Consider the following 21,783-nt stretch of genomic DNA (forward strand, 5'->3'; position numbering starts at 1 on the left):
CCAGGACCTGTTTTTGAAGGAACACATGCAGATGTTATGCATAGAGAGAGAGCACGCATGCCAGCATCGATACACCAACCCACGAGTGCTCCGTGGCCTTACGGCCTTTAATAATGTGCAGAGCACCCCATCCAAGCACCAAAAGCACCACCCCATCACACAGTCAGCACCATCCGGTGCACCAATAAAGTGTTCATAGCCACCGGTGGTGTCGCAGCTGGCCGATGTTCTGCCGCTGGTCTTGCCTTCATGGAGCACTTGGCCTTCTGGCTTCCTTAGAAATAAAGAAAGGCGCCAACCGCGTCCATTTCTAAATTGTGGCCGTCAGGGGGGCCAACTAAAAGTGGTTCACCTGTATGGCATAGGTGCCACGTTGACCCATAGGTCCATCAACGGGTGGTGCTTGCCCGCAAGAGAACTGCGGTCCATGGTGGGCGGCCACAAAAATTGCGGTCCATATGGTGTATCGATCCAGGCAGCAAGCAGCGAAAGTGCAGGCCCACAACTGCGGAGCCAGCACCTCTCTCTCCTCTCTCTCTGCCCCAAAGCCAGATCCTCGGAGGTGGGAGACAAAAGAAGAAGACAAGTGAGTAAGGTGGTAAGGGCGCAAAAGTGCACGCAATACAAGATGATGCACACTGGGGGCACATGGGAACCAGGTGAGACAGGTACGTTCCTACCGTACGCCCCCCCCCCCCCCCCACCAGGTAACCTACATTGCCCCTCCCTTACCCCTTACTGTATCCACAAAACACAACACTACCTATAAACATCTACTTTACAAATCAACAAACGTCCCTACTGTCTTCCCTGTTCCTCCCATAAACCAAATTCGTCTTCTCTCCCTCCTAACCAATCAAATTTGCCATTTCCAACTCTCATCAAAATTTGCCATCTCCAATTCAACATCAAAATTTGCCATCACCAATTCATCATCAGTCCCTCCTAGGGAGGGAGAGATGGAATCACCCCAATGTCTTATCCACGTCGTGATGCGTCTCACAAATCCAACAGCAATTCTCATTTCCTGCAACACAGAACAAAAGAACACAGGTGTGGAGTCATCATCATCCCCTCAGGTAAGTGGCTGCGTATGGTGCGACAGGTTCATCAATCCTAACTATTTCCTAAATGACTTTAACAACTTTACATTACCCGGGGTCTTTCCCTGCCAATCCATTGGCCAACTTACACTATGGGTTCTAAAAACCAATTCCCATTGACCAAGCTGTGGTGCCTCTCAATTTGGGGTCTCACTCCCCCGATTCATCTCCCGGTGCCTCGCACAATTTCTGGGCTGCGACGTGTAGCTCTCCCAGCAGGTCTACCCACCTGCACACCTCCACCACTGCAGTTGCCTCCGAGCTTACCTGCTCCTTACCCTAACCTAACTACCTGGGGAAGGCCCTCTGGCGCTCTCCCCACTCGGTGCCCTCTCTGGCACTGGGCTACCCGGGTCCGTCCTCCGGATCCTCGGGCCCCACTGACACTAACGGCTCCCAGAGCCCACCTGCGGCCTCACCTGGCCGACATCCTCACAGTGGTGGAGTGCCCAACCAACTACACACACTAACAGGCTACACGCCCAGCCATTTCCACAACACTAATGCACCCATCCACAATACCATTCTGCAACCGCACCACAAATGCCAATATCCAACCACAATTTACCTATACCCTCTACCTAACACTTACACTACCCGCCCCGGGTACTCGTGAAAGGGGTCCACTCTTCCCCCATCCACACCTTCGCACCATGCACACCACTCCGTACCACTTACTCCATGTACTCCACACACCTGTACTTGCACACCTGTGCTCTCATACTTGGTGCCGCCTGCACCCTTCTCTCCCCAAGCGCATTCGCGCTGATCCACAACACTCACTACTCATACACTGCTCCACACTGCTCCACACACCTGTCCAGTTCTCACACAGCATCATCTCATCTAACTACTCCCCTCTGAAACTTGCGCTTCCCAGTCGTCCCTTTAAACTATTGCGCTCCCTGGTCATTATCATCCACACTAAACTACCTGCGTCCCCACTACAGGTATCAGTCACTAACTAAACTTAACGTTACCTAATGTCAATCTCTTCTAGATCCCTACAATATAACCTAACCCACCCGGGCTAGTTTTCACTGCCATACACCCCATAAACTATCGCGCATTTGCCCCCTCCATGGGAAGGGTGGCAGGGATGCCACCCTTACCCACCGGGCCCATCGCTCATCAATCCCCCAGTCCTCTGGCACTAATAAGCCCCCCTTATTCAGAGGTACTGGGTCCCGCCTCGGCATCTAAAGCCGAGGCAATCCACGGGGGCGCCTGCTCGCCGGTGTAAGGCCTTATCCGGTCGGCGTGGACGATCCGAGGGAGGGCTCGTGGCCCCATTTTGATCTTTACTACCACGTCACAGACTTGCGACAGGACGACCCCCGCGCCTTGCCAGGGAGAGGTGAGTTTCGGGCACCTACCCTTCCTCCTCCGGGGATTGAAGAACCAAATCTTCATCCCCGGAGTGTACTGACTCCCCTGGCTCCGGTGGTCGTACCTGCGCTTCATCTTTTCCCCCGCCAGATGGAGTTGGCGGCGGGCGAAGGCATGGACTAGCTCCATGCCTTCCTCTAGGTGACGTGCGTACCCCTCCCTCGGCGGGTTAACCACTGTGTCTGGCACGGGACCGCATAGCAAGTCGGCGGGAGCCCGTAACTCCCGCCCATACATAAGCAACGCTGGACTGCATGCGGTGGCCCCGTGCTGGCTGGTTCGGTAGGCCATGAGCAAATAAGGGAGATGTTCGTCCCAGTCATCCTGACGGGTGGCGGTGAACAGTGCCAGTTGTTGGATTAGAGTTCGGTTGAATCTCTCCACCATCCCGTCAGATTGAGGCCTTAAAGGCGTTGTTCTGGTTTTCCGAATTGACAGGAGACTGCACACATCTTTTAGCAATTTGCTCTCAAAATTTCGTCCCTGGTCGGTGTGCAACTCCTGTGGAATCCCATGCCGGCACACAAATCCTTCCACGAAGGCCTGCGCTACCACCCCTGCTTCTTGGTTGGGGAGGGCGTAGGCCTCCGGCCACTTGGTGAAGTAGTCCATCACAACGAGGATGTACTTATTACCTAGGCGGGTGCGGGGTAGTGGGCCTAGGATATCCATGGCCACCCGCTCTAGGGGGGCCCCCACCTGGTGTAATTGAAGGGGGGCCCTCATCCTCCGTGCTGGTCCCTTTTTGGCAGTACAGGCGTCGCATCTCCGACACCAGTCCTGTATGTCGCGCCCCATATTCACCCAATAAAACCTCCGGCGTACCTGCGATGTCGTCTTTGTCCTGCCCAAATGGCCGCCGGGGCGGGTACCATGCACCTGTTGCAATATATCGGTCTTAAATTTATTTGGGACTACCACCAGCCAGGAAGTTTTATCAGAGGGAACCTCCACCCACTTGCGATACAAGATGTTATCCTTCAATTCCAGGGTTTTCCACTGAGCTCAATACGCCTTGGTCTGTGCCCCGAGGGGGGTGACCTCTTCCCCATTAGGTCTTTGCCCCAATCTCACCCATTCGTGCACCGGCCCCAGTACGGGGTCCTCCCGCTGGGCCGCGCTCCAAGCCAAAGTTCCGAATTCCTCATCTGCGGTTAGTGGCAAAATTGGCCCTCTCACCCGGGTTGCCCGGACAACGAGGGTCGGGTCCGAATCGCCCAATTGTTCCCTCTCCTCGTGTCTCGCACAAAATTTGCAGTTTTCCCCCAGACAAGGACGCCGAGAGAGTGCGTCCGCATTACCATGGGCCTTCCCGGCCCTATGGGCCACATCAAAATCGTACTGCTGCAACTTTTCCAACCACCTTGCAATTTGGCCCTCTGGTTCCTTGAACCGAAGGAGCCATTGCAAGGAGGAATGGTCAGTTCTAACCAAAAATTTCCGCCCGTACAAGTACGGGTGGAAATGGTTCATGGCAGCCAGCATAGCCAATAACTCTTTGCGAGTGACGCAATAATTTCGCTCGGGCCTACTTAAGGCCCGACTATAGTAACCAATCACTCTCTCCACGCCCTCCTGTGTCTGAGACAAAACTGCGCCCAATCCTTCCTGGCTCGCATCCGTGTCCAGGGTAAATGCCCCGTTGCTAGTGGGGTAAGCTAGAAGGGGTGCGGATGTTAGACACCCCTTCAATTTTTGGAAGGCCTCGTGGCACTCCCGCGTCCAATTAAATCGCGTCCCCTTCTCCGTAAGCCGGTGGAGGGGACGGGCCAACTCCGCAAATTTCGCCACAAAGCGCCGGTAGTAGGAGCAGAGTCCCAAAAATCCCCGCACCTCTTTGATGGTACGTGGTGTGGGCCACTCCTCTACCGCTTTAATTTTGTCTGGGTCCGTTTTTACCCCCTCGCAACCGATGACGTGGCCTAAATAGGCCACCTCCTTGGCAAACAAGGTGCACTTAGTCGGGTTCAGCTTCAACCCTGCCTGTCTGAGGCACCCGAACACCTGGTCCAAATTAGCTACTGCCTGGGGGAACGTTTTGGCATGTACTAGGACGTCATCCAGGTACACCAGGCATGATTGCCATGGCATGCCGCCTAGTACATGTTCCATCAATCTTTCAAAGGTGGCGGGGGCGTTACACAAACCAAACGGCATCACAGTAAACTGATACAGTCCCTTACCTGTGGAGAATGCCGTTTTCTCCTTCCCTGCCCTATCCATCTCCACCTGCCAATACCCACTCTTGAGGTCCAAAGTTGAGAACCAATTTGAGCCCGCAACGGCATCGAGGGTGTCATCAATCCTTGGCAGGGGATATGAGTCCTTGAGTGTCACGTTGTTTAGCTGGCGATAGTCCACGCAGAACCGCGTGGTCCCATCCTTCTTTTTGACCAGCACAACAGGTGACATCCAAGGACTTCCCGAGGGCTCGATCACGCCTGCGTCGAGCATTTTTTCAACCTGCTCGTCAGCTTCCGCCCTCTTGCTCCAAGGGAGCCGTCGGGCGGCCTGACGAATAGGCCGGGCCTCACCGGTGTGGATCTGATGTTTCACCAGGCCCGTACGTCCAATATCCTCGGTGGACAGGGAGAAGAGGTCCAAATGGGACCCAACCAGTTTGTGTAAGGCCTCCCTCTGGGTACCTCCCAACTCTACGCTACTACGATTTACCATCTCGCAAATGGGATCGGGCCAATTCCTACTTCTTATTGAAGGCTCCCCCCGGGGCCGGCTCGGCTGGACGTTCTCGCCCCTCACTGTCGCGACTTCCTCAACTGGGGTGCAGCCAGCTACCCTCGTGCCCCTTACTATAGTGCGTGGTTCTGTACTCATATTTATTACTCGGACGGCCACTACCGGTCCGTCCGTTTTTACAAGGGTGCGGCCCACGATTAAACCCGGTATGGACTGCGCTGCCACCGGTTCGACCAGGCCGCAGGACTCCTGCCATGTTGGGCGAGCTGCCCACCGGGCCGGCACTATCGCCTCGGCCCTTGGGGGAATGGTCACGGCCTCGGAAGCCTCCAGCTCCGCTCTCTCGGCCGTGCTCACTCCCCCTAACGGCAGCTCTTCTACTCCCACCTGCAGGATCCCCCGGCACAAGTCGATTTTACAACCGCTGGCAGTCAACAAATCCAACCCTATTAAACATGGGTCGCACACCTCCGCCACCCAAACATCTATCTCCCTCCTTACCGACCCTAACTTGAGGGTCACAGAACCACGCCCTATGATCGGGGCCGTTACCCCGGTAGCGAGTTGCAAACTATAATTTTGCAGGCGCTGGATCTTATCCCAGCCACCTGCGCTCGAATCAAGGACCACAGGGCTGATGATCGTGGCGCTAGCTCCTGTGTCCACTACGGCGTCTACCCCCACGCCGGCAATTTTGCATCTGATTGTCAGGCTACCGGTTCCAATCTGGCCACAATAAATGACCTGTCGCGTCAATGAGGGCTCTCCTCCATCCTCTTCTGCCGAACACCGCCCTACGTGCCCGACACCTTCTAGTTTCCCGGGGTCTGGCGGGGGGGGGTGTCTGGGGTCGGCTAACCCGCTCCCCCCTGGGCGGAGTTGAGGACCTCAACCGCCCAGGATCATCCCGGTGCGTGGCTCGACAGTGCCGCGCCAGGTGACCCAGACGGTTGCAAGTATAGCACCTCACCTGATAAGGTGCTTGTCTCCGGAATTCCAAATTTCCCCCCCTGTAGGTCCGAATTGGATTACCCGCTCGTGGTCCACCGCGGGCCACCTCCGGGGCCGCCTGCCATGGTCCAGGTCCCGCCAGGCGCTGGTCCACCAGCCTCCGGACCATGCCCGCCAGGTCAGGACTCACGTCGGGGGCGGGCCCCCTAATGGGTCCGCCCTCCATCGGAGGTCCCACCTGGCGGACCGCCATTGCGTGACGCTCGCTCCCCCGGGCCAGGGGCCTCGCTGCTTCCCAACGGGCCGCAGCGTCAGCCGCCTGGCTCAGAGTCTGCGGGCGCCACATGGCGGGCTGTTGCCGGAGCTCAATATCCGGGAGGGCCTGGATAAAATGGTCCAGCGCCAGGCTTTCCCGGGAATCCGCTGCCATGCTAGCATGTGCGATCCCCACTGCGCGGCGAATGTCATGGGCAAGTTCCCCGATGGCTTCCTGGGGCTTGCGTTTTCGCAGCGCGAGCTGAGCTTTAACAAGCTCGCTCTGCTGTTCAATGCCGAATCGATTAATTAGGGCGTCGCGGAGGGCTGGCAGGGTGAGAGCACCCGCTGGTAATGCCGTCAGCACCTCCGCCGCCGCGCCGTGCAATGCGGCCACCGGGTGAACTCCACCTTCGTCCTCACCCCAACCGTTGCCCTTACACACACAGTCGAACTGCGCCAGGTACGCGCGTAGATCACTCTTGCCGTCATACGGCGCGAGTGGGACCTTGTGGGACCACCTCGTATGCGAGTCGTTGCCCGCCTGCCGGACCCCGTGCGTCGCCCCTTGCGGGGTCAGCGCGGGGCCGAACCGGCCGGGCCCCCACAGTACATTACCCCCAAGGGGCTCTCGTGCCTCCCCTGTCCCTCTAAAAACTACCCCTGTTGGTGTCGATGCATGGGTCACACTTCCGCAACCCGCTACCCATTCCATACCACCACAACCTTGCTCACCCACACCTCGCACCTCTCGTTCCATACCCTCCGGACCAGCCATACACCTCACTCTTGGCCTCTCACGAACATCCGGGTCTATCTCGACCCCCAAGCTTATTAAATCACCTGGCGCATCATACGCACGACCATATTGGTCACCACTTACACCGGGTCCTCTTTCTCTTCGCTTCTCCTCCATCACCTGCGAATCCCTCATCCGGTTAATGAGCACATCATCACGATCCGAACACAGACTTTGGACCAATTCTTTTACTTCCTCCTTTATCTCTTTCTTATCCTCTCTCCGTCGCTTCTTAATTTCGCTCACCCCTTCTTCCACTTCTTCTAATTTCTGCTTCACCTCCTTCATCTCCTCGTGCGCCCCTTTAAGTTCTTCCTCTAACTCCACTTTATTTTTTTCTATGTGCTCCCGCACCTCCCGCTCTTTAACCTCCATCACCTCTACCACCTTGTTCATTTTCCTCGTCAGGTCCTCGTGTACCGTCTGACACTCTTTTTTAATTACCCCTACGTCCTTTTTCATCTCCTTCTGTGTCGATTTTAAACCCTCTATTACTGCTGTGTTCTTCTTTACCTGGTCCCCCAACTCCTTTTGTCCCACTGTCAGTTGTTCTACTCCCAGCGTCAACTCCTCTATACCACCTTGCAATTTTACAGTCCCCTTTCTCACCTCCTTCTCCATGCGCTCCTTACAGTGCCTCACCTCCTCGCGCACTCCTCCGACCTCCTCACTCACACCTCTTCTGATCTCTTCTCCCATCACTTGCATCTCCTGCCCAGATGCCACCCTCATCTGCTCCATTTCCTCCCTGTGAGCATCCAGTTTGGTTTCTACCCCCATTCTGACCCCCTCTATCTGCTGCCCCATTTGTTTAACTTCCCTTTCCGCTTGGTCCCTCATGTCCCTCAATTTGCCTTCCATACTGTTTTCTAACCCCTCTAACCCCTTTTTCATCCCTTCCATTTGATTCTCCTGAACGGCCATTCTGTTTTCTACCCCCATTAACCCCTCCTGTATTTCCCCTAATCTATTGTCTAATCCCTCTATTCTACTCCCTAACCCCCCGATCTGGGCCCCCATGTCATTCCTTAAACCCCCGATCTGGTTTCCCATGTCATCCCTCAATTTGTCGCTATTGGACCCCATGTCCTCCCTCAATTTCTCGCTATTCTGGGCCATAAGGGCCTTCATTTGTATTAAAAAAAGGTTCAAATCTACCAGCGGCGCTACTACGGTCGCGGGCGTGGTCGCCGTGGCCATGTGCGAGGCGCCATTTTGCGCGCCCGTAACCTCGTGCGCGACGACGCTATTTTGCGAACCTGCCACCCTCACTGCTTCGCTCTCCTCATGTGCCTCATTTTGGTCCTGGATCGACCCTGCCTCACTCTCCTCTACCGGAACCCAGCCGTCTTGATCTGCCATAGCGCGACTTTCACAATTCGGGTTTTTATTTTTGTAAAACACAATCAAATTTCGCCGTTATAATTTCGAGCGCGTTTCACGCGCTCGGGTCCAATCTCACTCCTCGACACCAATTGTTACGGACACGACTTAGATGTTATGATGGGCCGAGCGGAATGGCCGCCGTGTTCGCACAAGTTACCCGATTACACTCGAACGTTGGCCGAATTGCGCTATGCTAAATCAATGAAGGAAAAGGACACAACGGCTGGGATTAATGCAACGACACAAGGGGTACAGTTCTCAAGACCTCCGGAGGAGGATATAATATTGGTTATGCAGAACGGTTAGATTACACGGCAAGAGGTAAAGCACAGAAAGATAAGCACTTAGACACAGTCTTATCTTATTCCCGACAGACCACAGACAAACGGGACAAGACTGACTCACACGGGGATTGATGGCAGGGGAGGGCAGGCAGTCGATAGCTCAAGGTGCACCTTGGCTCAGGGGCAGAATCGACCCGGTCCGGTCTAGAGATGCGGGGAGGTATCGTCGCGCTGGAGGTGACGTCCGTTTCTCTCCGTAGCTGAGGCGCATCTGACGTCACCTCCGTCTTCCTGTGCATGTCCAGCGGGGAGTGACACGCCCACGGCTCGTTAGCTCCGCCCCAGATGGAATCGGTCCGCCGCTTCTTATTGGGTGCGGGGGGTTACCGGGCTCTGCCCTTGACGAGGTTACCACGCCCCTGCGTGGTAACCCCGTCGGAGCACATGCTCAATGGCGGCTAACCAAGCCGGAGTGAGGACGCACACTCCCCGCGCCGCCGCCGCCCCGCCGCCGCTGTTGTTGTTGTTGGTGTTGTTGTTCCATGAGGAAGAGATGCGGGGAGGTATTGGGAGGTCCTAAACTTACTAACGGTGCCATACAATCACATTCTGGTGCAACGAAGAGTCAGAATTAATGGAAACGAGTCCTTAACTGACATAGACTAAGAATAACTAGCAAGATGTCCTATAGTTGTCTACGTGAGATGCGGTGAACCTGGGCACGACATTTAATGGGGGAAAAAGGGGAAGGTCGGGGCTACAGAGTGTTGTTTACAGACAATGGGACTAGGGAATGGGGGATTGGGGATAGTTGGGGAGTATTGGGGAAATAGGGGAATATTTACAAGCGGATATGGATGGAGGCCAAATCCCATATCCGCAACAATATTATTCCTTGTCACTCGCACAACCTGTCCACCAAGTTTCGTCCAAATCCATCCATAACTTTGAGATATTCTGCTATATGTTGGTTTGAGCCATATCACTCAATGGTGAAGAATCACTTAAAAATTAAATAATTCTCATATCCGAATCCATATTCAGATCTTCACCAAAATCGAATATATTATTCCTTGTCACTCGCACAACCTGTACAACAAGTTTCGTCCAAATCCATCCACAACTTTTTGAGATATCCTGCTTTGTATCGTTTTTGGCCCGATCTCCCAATGGTGAAGAATGACTTTAAAATTATATTTTCCGAATCCGGATCTTCACCAAAATCGAATCATTTCATCCTTGTCACATACGCTACCTCTCCGCCAAATTCCGTCTGAATCCGTCCACAACTTTTTGAGATTTGCTCACACACAGACAGAGCGGTGAAAACATAACCTCCATCCACCTTTGGTGCCGGAGGTAATAATGCACACCCCCAGCCATGAGCCCTGTATAAATGGATGAATCAAGGTGGACATCCTTAACCAAATTAGAACAATGTCGTGTCATTAAGTAATTTCCTTATTAATATATGAATCCTGTATTTTGTATATTAGTCAGGTTCACTATGTTTTTTCGTTCAAAATCATGGTAGATTAGCAAACCTATACATTTTTGGAAAGGTTATAGCATAAGGAAACTAAAAATCAATGTTTACATTTGGAGAGATACCTGTATGGCGGCCATTTTGGATTTTCAAAATGGCCACTGTAAAATACATATTTTGTTCTATTTCTGCCTCTAATTACCCTAAAAACTTTTTAAAATAGACTAAACCTATATTTTCAGGGACAAGGAATCCAATGAAAGTATCAAATTAGTGCTATGGGGAATGGTAAGACACGAATCAAAGGTTTTGAATTGCAAAATACTGTCTTTATATTCGCGATAAGTTGCATAATCAAATACATGTTATCATTTTGTACAGGCAGTTAATAACATCAAAATGTCTCACAATAATTCATATCACCAAACATACACAGGCAGTCAGCAAAATCATATATACACATGCAGTCAGTATAACTTCACATCTACACAGGCAGTCAATGACAAAATATACACAGGCAGTCATAGTAAGGGCATTTTATGAGATATTTCACAAATCTGTTAACTAAATTGTTACCAATAAATTTCTTCACCAATATGTTTGTAAAGGTGTGTAATAACATGTGTTAAAATGTTGAAGTTCAACTCCCGTGGGAAACCCAGAAAAAAAGCTGTTGAATTCGGATACCGAAAAATTATTTTCGAGAATTTTAATTTTTTTTAATCGGCCCTTAAGTAACTTATGAGGGGTCAAATAAGGGTTTTTCATGATTCTGAGTTGATTGTTAACATTTATATTTTCACTTTTACATTTACACACAAAGTAGCTTTTATTTCACATACATATATAATACTCAAGAGTTATTTCTCATTCACAATGTCAGAAGTTTCAACAGTCATTGTCTATGTCTTCTTCAGACTCAACATCATGACTGCAGTTTCTGCATGTAATGCCATTACAGACTCCACAGGCCGAGATGCACGTGACCCCATTCTTCTTGCAGCTGCATCGCCGGTTGCTGCAATCTCCATGACAATTACAGCTCGTGAACTGCAATAGCTCCTCAGGAGCCGTGGGGTCCAGTGTTGGAACTGGCTCATACCCATGCATTCTCTTCATCCAGCCATTCCAGTTGGAGTGTGGGAACTCAGGATCGTTGGCTTTGATCACCCACCCCGCTGCCCAGAGTGTCACCTGGAGTGAGGAGTGGCTGATCATGAGCCAGGGAGGAGGAAAGCTCAGCGAGGGGGAGAAACATGATCGCGTTCGTTCCTATCTGTTTCCTGTTCGTAAATGGAATAATCTTTACTTCAGTTCCTCTCAGGATCTTAGCTTTGTCGAGTGCCTTCAACTTCACCCGGGGGAAAGCTGCTGTTGTCTGTGGATCTGGCAAAGGTGGTGCCGGAGAGGTGACTTCGATCCAACCCATTGAGTGAAAGGGAGTGTTTCCGTGAATAGAGACAATGTTTAAATCTATATTGTCTCCAACAAACTGAGTGACTGCATTGTTTGTTTCCCCAACCTCCATAAAGACCACCTGATCATTACTTGACAATTCACTTTCACTGGCTGGCACTTTGGCTGTCATCACTGATTGATCCTCAAGCGCAGCATCAACCGCAACCTCATCATTGATCTGTTCATCGGTTTCCTCCACAATGGTGTCGAGTGCCAGAAGTATCTGGAACATCATCTCCACTCCTACTATTAAGGAAGCAGTATTTGTAGTTTTGTGTCTCCGTGTAAGACTCAGTGTATCCCAGCCGGTGGAACTTGTTGAGCATCCATTTTGACCCAAATCTATGATCAAGTTGTATGGCAAGCCCCATTTGGTGTGGCAATACTCCAGATCGAGGTCAACAGGCCTTAATAAAATTCTGCCCCCAAACGGCAACTCTTTCGTCTGTCTTGACAATCGGTCTCAAGAACATCTGAAGGCTTGCAGGAACAAGTGTCAGCTGACTATCGATGTCAGTCATACTGTGTGTGGTGGGGTATGACTTTGGACCTAAATCAATCAAGGCAATATCATTGGATATGAACTTGAGTGCCGTCTTTATGATCTCAGTCTTCTCATCTCCATGGTCAAGATTAGCATGATGCGCTCGCAGAATATTGTCGGTGCCATCTTTGAGACAGAGTACATCTGCCCTTCTTTCCTGTGTTGTGAAATACAAGGTGTCTTCGTATTTCTCTAGAAATTTTATCTTTAGCCAATGCTTTGAATAAGAAAGGCTCTTCTCTGGTGACTGATCAAACTCCTGCAGCTTTTCATGGACTTGGTCCATGTTCATTACCCCATGCTCTAATTCTGAGTCTAACCATTCGCAGAATTCAATAAAAACTGCCTCTCGCTCCTCATTTCCTCTGTCCTCTGTCCTCCTCTGTCCTCTCTTCCTTTTTCCTTCCTCATCAGTCTTGGACAAACTGTCACCTCTCGCAAACATAAGTTTGCATCGCAAATGGTACAGTGTTTCTTCTGCTACCAAGTCGTTGATCCCTTCCAGGCGTCCAGTGACTTCAGTGCCCCAGTCATCCCCGCGACTCCGTGCTGTCTTCAGCAAGCTTGCCTTCAGTGTATCTGCAGTCAAATTATCTGGCACTCTGTATTTCTTTCTAGCTTGTGCTGGATTATTTTTGTAGAGCTGGGCTGGTTGGTTGCAAAGAATGCATACATCCTTATACAGGAGGTCAACTGACTGTGATCTTCTAGAACTGCAGCCAGTTGATGAACTGAACTCACAAGTAGTGCGTCTTCTCTTCAACTTTGATGACTCTTTCTCTGCCTTTGATGCTTGAGCTGACTTCTTGGTGGTTGCAACAAAGTTGTTGTACAGATCATTTTTACACTTCTGGTGGTACCTCAGTTTTCCTTCCTTTTGAGCCTCCTTCATACGTTCCACAACAGTAACATTTTCGACAGTTTCTGCTTGTTTCAATAAAGTTGAGTATCCCTTTGGAGTTGCCTGTATGAGCCTTTCAGCTGGTGTATCCGAGCGTGCACAGATGAAGCAATTGAGCACAGGTGGAGTAACGTCTTCATCCATATTGCCAGACTCCATGTCCTGCAAAGTAGAAAATGAGATATATTTAGAAATTATTTTTCCACAAAGGAGTGTCTGTGGTGAAATATAAATGTTAACAATCAACTCAGAATCATGAAAACCCCTTATTTGACCCCTCATAAGTTACTTAAGGGCCGATTTAAAAAAATATAAATTCTCGAAAATAATTTTTCGGTACCCGAATTCAACAGCTTTTTTTCTGGGTTTCCCACGGGAGTTGACCTTCAACATTTTAACACATGTTATTACACACCTTTACAAACATATTGGTGAATAAATTTTTTGGTAACAATTTAGTTAACAGATTTTCATATGTTTCCCTTACTATCAATGGCATCAAACATACACGATTACAGAATATGCCATTTAGAGTTCGTCATCACTGTCCTGTGTGTCGTATCCGACAATATAGTCCGCATCGTTCTCACAGTCCGTTCCACACAAGCAAAGGTCGGTCAAATTGATTGGCAAATCGAATTGGTCGAATGGTCGATCGAATCGAATTCGATGAATCGAATCGAATCGAATTGGTCGAATGGTCGAATGGTCGATCGAAGCGATTGGTCGAATTGGTCGAATGGAATTGGTCGAATTGGTCGAATCGAATTGGTCGGAATTGTCAAATGTAAACATTGATTTTCAGATTTTCCATGTAATAACCTTTCCAAAAATGTATAGGTTTGCTAATCTACCATGATTTTGAACGAAATATAATTTATTGACATAGTGAACCTGACTATATTATTCTTTCCTTCGTTCATCATTCCGTCCCGTCCGTGCACCTTTTGATGCGAACCAGCATTGCGGCTCCCTCGCCCGATACCCCACGCTGCCCGCCCCCTCCGGGCTCCACTACTAAAACTGACGTTCATTCAGACGAGTTTGCTTATTGTTGAAATCATTTTTGATTATGGTTATAATATTTGACGACGACCGCCACTTTGATCTGCCTCGTCCACACCCAATCAGAATATTTACGTATGTGTGTTTTTCCTGACCATTACCGAAGTACAACATACAATACGAACTGAATTATTGAAATGGTTAATACAATTCCAGATGCCATTGATAAAATCAATTCGTGTCTGGCATGTCCTTTATTACCATGCATGTTCTATATTACCATGCATGTTCTTTATTACCATGCATATCCTATATTACCATGCATGTTTTTTTTACCATGCATGTTCTATATTACCATGCATGTCCTATATTACCATGCATGTCCGATATTACCATGCATGTTCTATATTACCATGCATGTTCTTTATTACCATGCATGTCCTATATTACCATGCATGTTCTTTATTACCATGCATGTTCTATATTACCATGCATGTCCTATATTACCATGCATGTCCTATATTACCATGCATGTCCTATATTACCATGCATGTCCTATATTACCATGCATGTCCTAATGTCCTATATTACCATGCGTGTCCTATATTACCATGCATGTCCTTTATTACCATGCATGTCCTTTATTACCATGCATGTTCTTTATTACCATGCATGTCCTATATTACCATGCATGTTCTTTATTACCATGCATGTTCTTTATTACCATGCATGTCCTATATTACCATGCATGTCCTATATTACCATGCATGTTCTTTATTACCATGCATGTCCAATATTACCATGCATGTCCGATATTACCATGCATGTTCTTTATTACCATGCATGTTCTTTATTACCGTGCATGTCCTATATTACCATGCATGTACTATATTACCATGTATGTCCTTTATTACCATGCATGTCCTAATTGTCCTATATTACCATGCGTGTCCTTTATTACCATGTGTGTCCTTTATTACCATGCATGTCCTATATTACCATGCATGTCCTATATTACCATGCGTGTCCTTTATTACCTTGCATGTCCTTTATTACCATGCATGTCCTATATTACCATGCATGTCCTTTATTACCATGCATGTCCTATATTACCATGCATGTCCTATATTACCATGCGTGTCCTTTATTACCTTGCGTGTCCTTTATTACCATGCATGTCCTTTATTACCATGCATGTCCTATATTACCATGTATGTCCTTTATTACCATGCATGTCCTAATTGTCCTATATTACCATGCGTGTCCTTTATTACCATGCGTGTCCTTTATTACCATGCATGTCCTATATTACCATGCATGTCCTATATTACCATGCGTGTCCTTTATTACCATGCGTGTCCTTTATTACCATGCATGTCCTATATTACCATGCATGTCCTATATTACCATGCGTGTCCTTTATTACCATGCGTGTCCTTTATTACCATGCATGTCCTATATTACCATGCATGTCCTATATTACCATGCGTGTCCTTTATTACCTTGCATGTCCTTTATTACCATGCATGTCCTATATTACCATGCATGTCCTTTATTACCATGCGTGTCCTATATTACCATGCATGTCCTATATTACCATGCTTGTCCTTTATTACCTTGCGTGTCCTTTATTACCATGCATGTCCTTTATTACCATGCATGTCCTATATTACCATGTATGTCCTTTATTACCATGCATGTCCTAATTGTCCTATATTACCATGCGTGTCCTTTATTACCATGCGTGTCCTTTATTACCATGCATGTCCTATATTACCATGCGTGTCCTTTATTACCTTGCGTGTCCTTTATTACCATGCATGTCCTTTATTACCATGCATGTTCCTTCAATTTATCCAGTCGTTTGATTATTACCTCCTAGTTTGGATCATATTGATGTTATCGTAAGATCGAGTTTTGTTTGTAGTTTGACATTATTCGATTACTGCTCTGCTTGGTTCAGTTTAACGATCATTAGACAGACGTGTAATTGAATCCTTCTGTGCAGCTTCACGGATTGTGATTTTTTTTTTTATCACGTTGTCGTTTTTGCTAATTTGTGGCGCCCTCTACTGGGTGCAATGATTAATTATTTGTGTGTTTATCTTTCTAAGTCAAAACGCCATAACCCTAACCGCTCGAACACCAACCGCTCGAACACTAACCACCCTAACACTAACCGCCCTAACCGCCCTAACACTAACCGCCCTAACCCTAACCGCCCTAACCCTAACCCCCCTAACCCTAACCCCCCTAACCCTAACCCTCTACTGGGTGCAATGATTAATTATTTGTGTGTTTATCTTTCTAAGTCAAAACGCCATAACCCTAACCGCCCTAACACTAACTGCCCTAACCGCCCTAACACTAACCGCCCTAACCCTAACCCCCCTAACCATAACCCCCCCTAACCCTCACCGCCCTAACCCTAACCCCCCTAACCCTAAACCCCCTAACCCTAACCCTCTACTGGGTGCAATGATTAATTATTTGTGTGTTTATCTTTCTAAGTCAAAACGCCATAACCCTAACCGCCCGAACACTAACCGCCCTAACACTAACTGCCCTAACCGCCCTAACACTAACCGCCCTAACCCTAACCCCCCTAACCCTAACTCCCCATAACCCTAACCACCCTAGCCCTAACCCCCCTAACCCTAACCCCCCCTAACCCTAACCCCCCTAACCCTAACCCCCCCTAACCCTAACCCCCCCTAACCCTAACCGCCCTAACCCTAACCCCCCTAACCCTAAAAAGGGTATAACTATGAAAAATTGATGAAATGCTCTGAACCTCGAACGTGTTCTGTAACTTATCATAATAAAGCCATGTCCCAAGTTTCAGTTGAATATGTTAAAGGGTAAGGGCGGAAAGTCTGGAAAACCACAGGTGGGACAGACAGACAGACGGATGGATGGACAGACAGACTGACAGAGAAAATATCACTCCCGAAGGGGGCATGTAAACAAAGCAATTCTCCCTCTTGTTCATCCTGTTTTCACTCCCTTAGTTTATTTTTACTTCCCAATAAATTTCCTCAATTTTTATATATTTTTTTCATTTCCTCTTTCATTCTCCACGCATCTTCTATTGCAGGTTCCAGTGGTTGCCAGCACGGGCGTGCTCGCCACTGTCATGGCGGCATCGTATGACACACAGTGCTAGAGACTTCAGTCGAAGTGGGGGTTTGTGGGGTCGGGAAGGCCCACAGTTGCCAAGTGCAACATGAAGAGCCTTGCAGGAGGCCGGGGACCACCGCTACTGGTTCTCCACGGAGACCACGGACACGCCCCGGGCGTTCACTGCTGCCCCGAGGCCCTGCATTCACCGTGCCTCATCAGTCCGACGGAGGCCTGCCCTGGCGAGCCAGGTCTACCACCACACCATCACCACCACCATCACCACCATCACATGCCCAGTGGGTTCACTCCCCGTAGCTCAATCCACTCGGAGTGTCCACTCGCGCCACCACTTGAACCGGCCCTCAGCAGTACGTTCCCACGCGTGCATTGCGCGCCGGCTTACTATGAAGGACCGGAGGATTGCTCATCCGCTCTCTGCCCAGTTCCGCCACCTTCTGCCCCGCCCGTGCTTTCCACAGGTTCCGGATCCGGCGGCCGGGTAGGTGGGCAGCAGTACTCCCCTGTTCTGCTAGACCATTTTGATCGGCAGCTTCCACCCCTACACCGTGATGGGTTTCTGACATTACAGTATCAACGGACCACTACCACCACCACAACCACAGATAACCGCAGTGACAGCCCTGGCAAGATTCGGCATTTAGTCCATTCTGTGCAAAAGCTTTTTACAAAGTCCCATTCCCTTGAGGGATCTGCAGCCAAAGGGAAGGCTGCTGGCCCATTGGCCATTACAAGTGGTGGGGTTGGCAATAGTAGTGGAGCTGGTAATAGTGGTGCTGGAGGAAGTGTAGGTGTAGGTGGTGGTTTCGGAGGAACGGGAGTCATCGGAGGAGGTCCTGGGATGGGTCGCCCTCCACTGCCGCCGCCTTACGAAGACCTGCATTATGGGCGTGCGCCACGCCGGAGTAAGAGCCGTGAAAGGAGACCACGGGCCCCGGGCCCCGGCTGGTGGAGCTCTGACGATAATCTTGATAGTGAGAGCATTTGCCATGGTCCAGTGCCACCACCACCTCCACCCATAGTTGCGCTGCCGCCCGGGCCTCATTACCCTGAGCTACCGCCAGTTCCCCCAGGGATGCGGTACCACCTGGAAACATCGCATTCATTGCCAGAACAACCACTGAAGGTGAAGCAAAGGGAAGAGGAATAGAATTAGGTGTGCAGTAAAGGTTGAAATGGCCTTGCAGTTCTGGGTGCAGATTCCATTTTGAGGAAGAAATGTTTCTCGTAGTTGCCCCCGTATGGTCTATTTGTCACTTATCCAGGCATAAGCTTTGGTGTTTTTGTTTAAAAGAACAAAAATCGAATTTGTTTCCCATATCATTACAACTTGTTTTATGCCTCCGCTCCCGAAGGTGGCCGGAGGCATTTTATGTTTTCAGGTTGTCCGTCCGTCCGTCCGTACGGACTAAACCTCCTTTTTCTCAGCAACCACATGTCTGAGACGAAACTTTCAGGGTCGGAGTGACACCCATGCAGAATGCTTTTATAATTGTGATGTCATAGGTCACGTGGTATGGCAGCCATCTTGGATTAAACGCAAATAATAAAAAAATTATTTATCGGAAACCGCTGAATGGAAAATTTTGAAACTTGGCACATTGTCAAGTACTCCCAATGGGGAACAAAAGCATGATAATGATGACATCATAGGTGAAGTGGTGTTGCTATACCAGCCAAAAATGTTTGAGTCAAATTCCTTATCCTAAAATATCTGAAATTGCATGCACATGATCTACGACACATTTGCATTGAAATATTAAGTTTATGACATCATAGGTCACATGGTTTGGCAGCCATATTGGATTTAACCTAAAACCCTAAAAAAACATCTTCTCCCAAACCACCAAATTGATTGACTCTAAACTTTAAATGTCATTGACTAGGCATGGCAATTAAAAGATGACCACGAAAAACGTCATTGGTCACATGGTGTGGCAGCCATATTGGATTGAACCTAAAACCCTAAAAAAAACATCTTCTCCCAAACCACCAAATTGATTGACTCTAAACTTTAAATGTCATTGACTAGGCTTGGCAATTAAAAGATGACCACGAAAAACGTCATTGGTCAAATAGTGTGGCAGCCATATTGGATTGAACCTAAAACCCTAAAAAAAACATCTCCCAAACCACCAAATTGATTGACTCTAAACTTTAAATGTCATTGACTAGGCATGGCGATTAAAAGATGACCACGAAAAACGTCATTGGTCAAATAGTGTGGCAGCCATATTGGATTTAACCTAAAACCCTAAAAAAAACATCTCCCAAACCACCAAATTGATTGACTCTAAACTTTAAATGTCATTGACTAGGCATGGCGATTAAAAGATGACCACGAAAAACGTCATTGGTCAAATAGTGTGGCAGCCATATTGGATTGAACCTAAAACCCTAAAAAAAACATCTCCCAAACCACCAAATTGATTGACTCTAAACTTTAAATGTCATTGACTAGGCATGGCGATTAAAAGATGACCACGAAAAACGTCATTGGTCAAATAGTGTGGCAGCCATATTGGATTGAACCTAAAACCCTAAAAAAAACATCTCCCAAACCACCAAATTGATTGACTCTAAACTTTAAATGTCATTGACTAGGCATGGCGATTAAAAGATGACCACGAAAAACGTCATTGGTCAAATAGTGTGGCAGCCATATTGGATTGAACCTAAAACCCTAAAAAAAACATCTCCCAAACCACCAAATTGATTGACTCTAAACTTTAAATGTCATTGACTAGGCATGGCGATTAAAAGATGACCACGAAAAACGTCATTGGTCAAATAGTGTGGCAGCCATATTGGATTTAACCTAAAACCCTAAAAAAAACATCTTCTCCCAAACCACCAAATTGATTGACTCTAAACTTTAAATGTCATTGACTAGGCATGGCGATTAAAAGATGACCACGAAAAACGTCATTGGTCAAATAGTGTGGCAGCCATATTGGATTGAACCTAAAACCCTAAAAAAAACATCTCCCAAACCACCAAATTGATTGACTCTAAACTTTAAATGTCATTGACTAGGCTTGGCAATTAAAAGATGACCACGAAAAACGTCATTGGTCAAATAGTGTGGCAGCCATATTGGATTGAACCTAAAACCCTAAAAAAAACATCTTCTCCCAAACCACCAAATTGATTGACTCTAAACTTTAAATGTCATTGACTAGGCATGGCGATTAAAAGATGACCACGAAAAACGTCATTGGTCAAATAGTGTGGCAGCCATATTGGATTGAACCTAAAACCCTAAAAAAAACATCTCCCAAACCACCAAATTGATTGACTCTAAACTTTAAATGTCATTGACTAGGCATGGCGATTAAAAGATGACCACGAAAAACGTCATTGGTCAAATAGTGTGGCAGCCATATTGGATTGAACCTAAAACCCTAAAAAAAACATCTCCCAAACCACCAAATTGATTGACTCTAAACTTTAAATGTCATTGACTAGGCATGGCGATTAAAAGATGACCACGAAAAACGTCATTGGTCAAATAGTGTGGCAGCCATATTGGATTGAACCTAAAACCCTAAAAAAAACATCTCCCAAACCACCAAATTGATTGACTCTAAACTTTAAATGTCATTGACTAGGCATGGCGATTAAAAGATGACCACGAAAAACGTCATTGGTCAAATAGTGTGGCAGCCATATTGGATTTAACCTAAAACCCTAAAAAAAACATCTTCTCCCAAACCACCAAATTGATTGACTCTAAACTTTAAATGTCATTGACTAGGCTTGGCAATTAAAAGATGACCACGAAAAACGTCATTGGTCAAATAGTGTGGCAGCCATATTGGATTGAACCTAAAACCCTAAAAAAAACATCTTCTCCCAAACCACCAAATTGATTGACTCTAAACTTTAAATGTCATTGACTAGGCATGGCAATTAAAAGATGACCACGAAAAACGTCATTGGTCACATGGTGCGGCAGTCATATTGGATTGAAGGAAAATATTAAATAATCATATCTCTGAAACCGCTTACCCTATCGATGCAAAATTTTACAAATATCATCTAACACCATTTTTGCATGTATTTTGAAAATGATGTAGGTCACGTGGTTTGGCAGCCATCTTGGATCGAAAAATGAAACTTATCCGATCAACACGAAACTTCACAAACGTGATCCCCTACCCATGCATATGTAGACTGCACATTTTTAAAGGGCATATGTCACGTGGTGTGGCAGCCGTATTGCTTGAAAGCCGATAATGAAAAAAATCCCTTCTCTGAAACCGCCTCACCGATTGATGTGAAACCTGTCACGGCTGGTGAAAATGTGATACTTGTAAACAGCTGAAGGGATTTCAATCAAAGTTGTTTATTTTTAGGACAGTGAACGAGGGCATATGCCCTT

The 21,783-nt window shown here is 47.9% G+C and overlaps 1 protein-coding gene across 1 annotated transcript in view; it reads left to right on the forward strand.

The window, feature by feature from the left end:
* The window catches only part of LOC137422310 (disks large-associated protein 2-like), a 152,482-nt gene that overhangs the window by 85,167 nt on the left and 45,532 nt on the right, over nt 1–21,783 (forward strand). The window contains exon 4 of the mRNA XM_068109062.2: nt 17,356–18,525. Within this exon, the coding sequence (XP_067965163.1) occupies nt 17,485–18,525 (1,041 nt within the window). The 5' untranslated portion in view covers nt 17,356–17,484. The remainder of the gene's footprint in view (nt 1–17,355; nt 18,526–21,783) is intronic.

The sequence above is a fragment of the Myxine glutinosa genome, chromosome 2 (genome assembly GCF_964187855.1).
Source record: "Myxine glutinosa chromosome 2, kmMyxGlut1.1, whole genome shotgun sequence".
In the NCBI taxonomy this organism is placed as follows: domain Eukaryota; kingdom Metazoa; phylum Chordata; class Myxini; order Myxiniformes; family Myxinidae; genus Myxine; species Myxine glutinosa.